The 6,000-nt window shown below is 49.2% G+C and overlaps 1 protein-coding gene across 1 annotated transcript in view; it reads left to right on the top strand.

Moving 5' to 3' along the window:
* The first annotated feature begins 775 nt into the window (after positions 1–775).
* The window catches only part of VIPR2 (vasoactive intestinal peptide receptor 2), a 100,536-nt gene continuing 95,311 nt past the window's right edge, over positions 776–6,000 (top strand). The window contains exon 1 of the mRNA XM_026652146.1: positions 776–993. Coding sequence (XP_026507931.1) covers positions 943–993 — 51 coding nt within the window. The 5' untranslated portion in view covers positions 776–942. The remainder of the gene's footprint in view (positions 994–6,000) is intronic.

Raw genomic sequence — 6,000 nt, 5'->3', positions numbered from 1 at the left:
ACCTATGAGGAAAGATTTAAAAAATGGGTTTGTTTAGTCTGGAGAAGAGAAGACTGAGGGTGGACATAGCAGTTTTCAATTACATAAAAGGTTATTACAAGGAGGGGGTGAACATTGTTCTTCTTAACCTCTGAGGATAGGAGAAGAAGCAATGGGATTAAATTGCTGCAAGGGAAGTTTAGATTGGACATTAGGAAAAACTTCCTAAGCTAGAGATGTTATGGAATCTCCAACAGTGGAGGTTTTTAAGAACAGGCTGACAAACACCTTTCAGGAATGGTCTAGTTATTACTTAGTCCTGCTTTGAGAGCAGGGGACTGGACTAGATGACTTATTGAGGTCCCTTCCAGTCCTACATTTCTATGGTTCTGTGCTCCCCAGAGGCAGCCCAGGGCTCTCTGGGGGCAGGAGGGTTGTCCATGCCCCCCCACCATAGGTGGTCCTGGGCTCTGTGGAAGGAGGGGTTTCCCATACCTCCCATGGTGGCCCAGGGCTGTGGGGGGAAGTAGTTGCCCATGCCCCCCATAGGTAGCCCAGGACTGTGGGGGGAGGTAGTTGCCCATGTCCCCCATAGGTGGCCCAGGGCTGTGGGGTGAGCCGGTTGCCCATGCTGCCCATAGGGGGCAGGTGCTTTGCCCCTCCTAGGGAAGGAAAGGAAGCGGCGGCCGGAGGGCAGAGGCGGGGAGGGAAGGCGGGAAGCCAGCCAGAGCCTAGAGGAGGAGCCGCCCGGAGCGGCAGCAGCGGGGCAGGCAGGTGGTGTCAGTCTGGGCTGGAAGTTGGCCGCGCAGGAGCAGCCGGACGGGACCCGGGGAGTGACTGGCTGAGAGGCAGCAGCCGGGGCAGGTGCCGGCTGCCCACGTGTGCGGGCGGCTCTCCCGCGGACCCTATGTGTGTGGCCCGGGAGCGCTCTCCCGCTGTGCTGCTTCGCCGGGCGCCCTCGGGATGCGGAATCTGCTGCTCCTTCTCTTCGCCGCCTGCTGCAGCGTGGGGCCGGTAAGTCCGCCGCTCGCCTCCGCCTCCCCCGGGGGCCCTGGGCTCCTGGCTGCGGGGAGAGGTGCCCGGTTCAGGGCACAGCCCGGCCCTGCCAGAGGCAAAGGGAGGCTGCTGCTGCCGCGGGGCAGGAGCGAGACCTCGCCCCGCAATCCCCGTGCTGAGAGTCAGCCCGCAGCGCGTGTCCCCGGGGGGCTCCGGCCGCGCGGTGTGCACCAGGCGGCGACTTTCACGTGCGGTGCGATTCCTTTGTGACCCGCGCGGGTGGCCCCAGGCTCTGCACGGGACAGAGCCGGGGGCTCTCGTAACCCCTTGACTTGCGGAGAACACGCGCCTGGGTTCAGCTGGAAAGGAGCAGGCGTGGGGCGTGGTTGGTTCGTGCGGTGAAGGGGCTCGCCCGCTTGTACAGGATCGAGCGGTGTAAGCCCAGTGTGAACGCGGTGATTATAGAACGGGTTGTGCCCATCCCAGCCAGGTGCACCGCGGGGCAGGCGCTACAGCAGCCCTTTGCTTGGGTGTCTCCTGAAAATGCCCAAGCTATTCACTGAGAAAGAAATGACTCCACCCTCTCAGTAGTTAAATTAAACAGACCTGGGTCCCGATCCTGCTCCCACTTAACTCCAGAGAAGGAGACTCGAGCTCTTAGCGAACATGTAGAGTGGGGCCAAATGTATCATCGGGCTGATGCTGCATTAATTACACCGCTGGAGTATTTACTCGTCAAGGACATTCACTCGACGTTAAGGCTAGCCTTTTATCTTTAACATGCCGCTTTGTGCACATCCAGGGAGAGAAGGCAGTGAGTGACATTTGGGACTTATGTGCTGCAATATCTAGCACAGTGGGGTAGTGAAAACCCTTAATCTGAACGCTCTTCCCCTTGTGGGTTTCAATAAGCCTCAGAGCCAAAGTCTGCTCTCATTTGCACCGAAGTAAATCCAAAATAATGTCATTTATTTAAACGGAGTTATCCTTTATTTACACCAATATAATGAGAGCATAATTTGGCCCTTTATATTATTTGTATGTATTTTTCTTTTCTTTTTTTAACGGATTCAAATGAAAACGGGAAACGGTCCCAGCAGAGGTTTGAGATGTTCTTAGAGTATTGTCAGAGGAGAGTTTGGAAGTGGTTATTATTTATGGCTAAAGAGTTTTACTCCCTGGAGTGTGTTGATTAGGGTAAAAATGATGTTGTTTAACTAACTTCTATACTGTGCATGTAATAATAATGACACTAAAATCCTTATGAAATTAGTTGCTGTAAAACCTTCCTTGTTTTAATTGAATCTAAAATTATGTTGTTTATTGACTATTTTATTAACTAGTTCATGGCTCAAATGGAGACACACAAAAGCATCTAACAACAGAACAGTTACCTTCTCTGCATTGTAAATTTAAAAACACAGACTATTGTGCACCAAACTTGGTAAGCCATACTGATGGTAAAGGCAAAATGGCTGCCAGAAACAATAATTTTACCACAAAAATTTGCATCTCAGGTGCCTGAAAAATTGATTTATTAATGGGAATGCTGACAGACACCAAACTATAGCAGTCCAGCTAAGTGTGTATGACAGCACAGGTCTATATTGACTACTTATGTAAACTATTCTTTGGTAGAACAGGGGGAAAGAGAGCCTAAAAGACCAATCAGCAGTACTGTATAGGATTGGGCCCTAAACTTTTAAACTCTGATAAAGTACATCTGAATTAAACTGGTTCCTGTATTAGAAAATGGATGTTGTTACATGCATCTGACATGCAGTGGGCATTTGAAAAAGAAGTATTGCATTAGTTGTAGTCTTTGGGTACTACAGAATTGTATTTTCTCAAAGGAGTAACCATCTTTATTAAATCTCAGTTTGCGCAATCCTTTCAGTCCTGTGATGGAAGTTGTTTTTTCACAAGTTTCTTTGCCAAAATGTTTACAGTATGATTTACACTCTGCATTGGTGGTTCTCCAGTAAATTGTTGTTTGTAATTCACACTAGCACTAATCATAAATAATAATGAGTAGGAGGCATAGTGCAGATTACTGAATTTTTGCAAATTGGCAGATCAAGACATTATAAAACAGGATAACACATCACAAAATATACCTCATTTATTTTGACAGTTTCTTGGCTACTGGGGCATGGACTATATCTTCCTATTGGTTTATACATCACCTAGCACATTAGGGCCCTGATTCGGATTGGGCATTTGAGTGCTACTAAAATACAGATAATTAGGAATAATAAAATAATAATACTCGCAGGTTTTTATTATTATTATTATTATTATTACACTTAGAAACCCTAACATATATCAGGGCTCCATTGTGCTTGGCACTGTGCAAATACAGAGTAAGAGACAGTGCCTGCTCTGAAGAGCTTATGATTTTAATAGACAGTATAGAGGAAAGGTGGGAGAAAGGAAGTAACATTTCCATTTTACAAATGGGAAACTGAGGCTAATGCAGTCCTAGGATGCATCAGGCAAGGTATTTCCAGTAGAGACAGGTAAGTATTAGTACCATTATACAAGGCACTGGTGAGACCTCATCTGGAATCCCGTGTGCAATTCTGGTCTCCCATGTTTAAGACAGATGAATTCAAACCAGAACAGGTGCAGAGAAGGGCTACTAGGATGATCAGGAAAACCTATCTTATGCAAAGAGACTCAAAGACCTTTGCTAGTTTAACCTAACCAAAAGAAGTTGAGGGGAGATATGATTGCTTTCTATAAATATATCAGAGGGATAAATATTGGGGAATAGGAGCAGTTATTTAAATTAAGCACCAATGTAGACACAAGAACAAATGGATATAAACTTATTGACGGTCAGTTTATCTTGAAATTAGATAAATATTTCTAACCATCAGAGGAGTGAAGTTCTGGAACAGCCAGTAATCGGGGCAAAAAACCTAACTGGCTTTAAGACTGAGCTTGATACGTTTATGGTGGGGATGGTATGATGAGACTGCCTACAATGGCATGTAGCCGATCTGCGACTGCTAGCAGCAAATATCTCCAGTGACCGGTGATGGGACACTAGATGGGGAGGGCTCTGATTTACTACAGAGAATTCTTTCCCAGGTGCCTGGCGGGTGGGTCTTGTCCACATGCTCAGGGTCTAACTGATCGCCATATTTGGGGTTGGGAAGGAATTTTCCACCAGGTCAAATTGGCAGAGACACCGGGGGTTGTTCGCCTTCCTCTGCAGCCTGGGGCACAGGCACTTGCAGGTTTAAACAGGTGTAGATAGTGGATTCTCTGTAACTTGAAGTCTTTAAATCATGATTTGAGGACTCAGGTAACTCAGCCAGGGGTTAGGGGTCTATTACAGGAATGGGTGGGTGAGGTTCTGTGGCCTGCAATATGCAGGAGGTCAGACTAGATCAGGGGTCCCCAACGCGGTATTTATGTGCGCCCGCCTACTGGCTGCCGGACAAGCAACCGCCGAAATGCCGCCGAGAAGCAGCAACGTCAAGAAGTGTTGCCGCCGAAATGCCACTGATTTTCGGCGGCATTTCGGCGGCGACGCTTCTTGGCGTTGCCAGTTCTCGGCGGCATTTTGGCGGCTGCTTGTCTGGCAGCCACGGTCCTCGGCAGCTAGTCGTCTGGCGCCCGCCACATGAAAAGGTTGGGGACCACTGGACTAGATGATCATGGTGGTCCCTTCTGGCCTTAAAGGGTATGTCTACACAGCAATGTAAGCCCAGGCTCGAGCCTGGGCTCAAGCCTAACCCCCCTTGTGTCCACATACCAATTGTCTTAACTTGGGGCTCAGACCTAGGGTCCAAGATCCTGCAGGGCTGGAGGGTCCGAGCCCATGTTAAACTGGGACCTTGAGTTTGAGCCCGATTGCTTTCCTGTATGCACACAGCCCAGGCTTGATTTGGGTTCAGGAAGTCCTCCGGATGTATCCAAGTTCCTTGGGGGAATTTCCTTAGTCCTCTCTAAGTGGACAATCTGTGGTACAATATGTTGCACACTATTGCAAACAGAAGCCACACCTCCCTTTACAAAGGCAGCCGCTAAGGTCAGCATTAACCCATTGTCTGCTAGCACACTACCAGAGAGTCTGCAGGGTTTTCAATGGAGACCAATCAGAAGATGATTTTTGTAAAGACAGCTGCTTCCTGGTCACAAGAGCACAGCTAGATTTTGGTGCATGCCACCCAGGCATTCCTGCACACTCAGCCCCAGGGAGGGCAGGGTGGGCCTGGGAGCAAGGGCCAGAGAGTGGAGCAGGAACTAAGCAGCTGCCTTGCAGGGAGGGGGAGCGGCACAGCTACCGGCTCAGCATGGCCGGGGGAGGATGACCCCCAGGACCCTGGCTCCTCCCTCTCCATGCAGGGCAGCCACTTGGTCCCCGCTCCACTCTCCCTTCCCCCCTGCTCACCACGGGGCTGTGTGTGCAGAGGTGCCCTGGCAATATGCACTGTGAGGGTGGTGAGTGCGAACCAACCCCAAAACTTCCCCACAGCCTCCGGGGGATCCCTTATCCCTGCCTCCCATGGTGCAGGAGGGGCAGGGATAAGAGATTCCCGAGGATGCTGGAGCACACTGCACCCCAACCCCGGGGGATGCACTTCACTGCTCTGCAGCCAGAAGCAGGCAGGCTGGGGTGTGTCTCTGTTTTTCTTCTGAAACCTACATTTTATGTCAAACTTCAAAACAGACAAAAATAAATAGATAAAAAAACAACCAAACAAAACCACCTTCACTGAACATCCCATTATAAATAATTAAGAATCGCAGTTTCATTTTAATAGTTTGACAGCCATGGAGACTGATGTCCTAATTATCCTCAGAATAGGTGCACAGGGGAATGAGAGTTTTCCCACAGTGTAACATATTCATAGTGCTAGAGTGTCAACACTGGTGGGAGGAAGGCACTCTGGGATAGGGTTACTTTGACTCGGGTCTTTGCACTGCAGTGTGGACGCCAGAGCCCTAGGTTGCAGTATGGGTCAGAAAATCCTTAACCTAGGGTTAAAATGCAGTGTAGACGCTCAAGCC

This window comes from Terrapene carolina, unplaced genomic scaffold, assembly GCF_002925995.2.
Source record: "Terrapene carolina triunguis isolate 2854851 unplaced genomic scaffold, T_m_triunguis-2.0 Scaffold111, whole genome shotgun sequence".
NCBI classification, from domain to species: domain Eukaryota; kingdom Metazoa; phylum Chordata; order Testudines; family Emydidae; genus Terrapene; species Terrapene triunguis.
The sequence above is the reverse complement of the archived record's forward strand: the minus strand, read 5'-3'. Positions and strand labels throughout refer to the sequence as shown.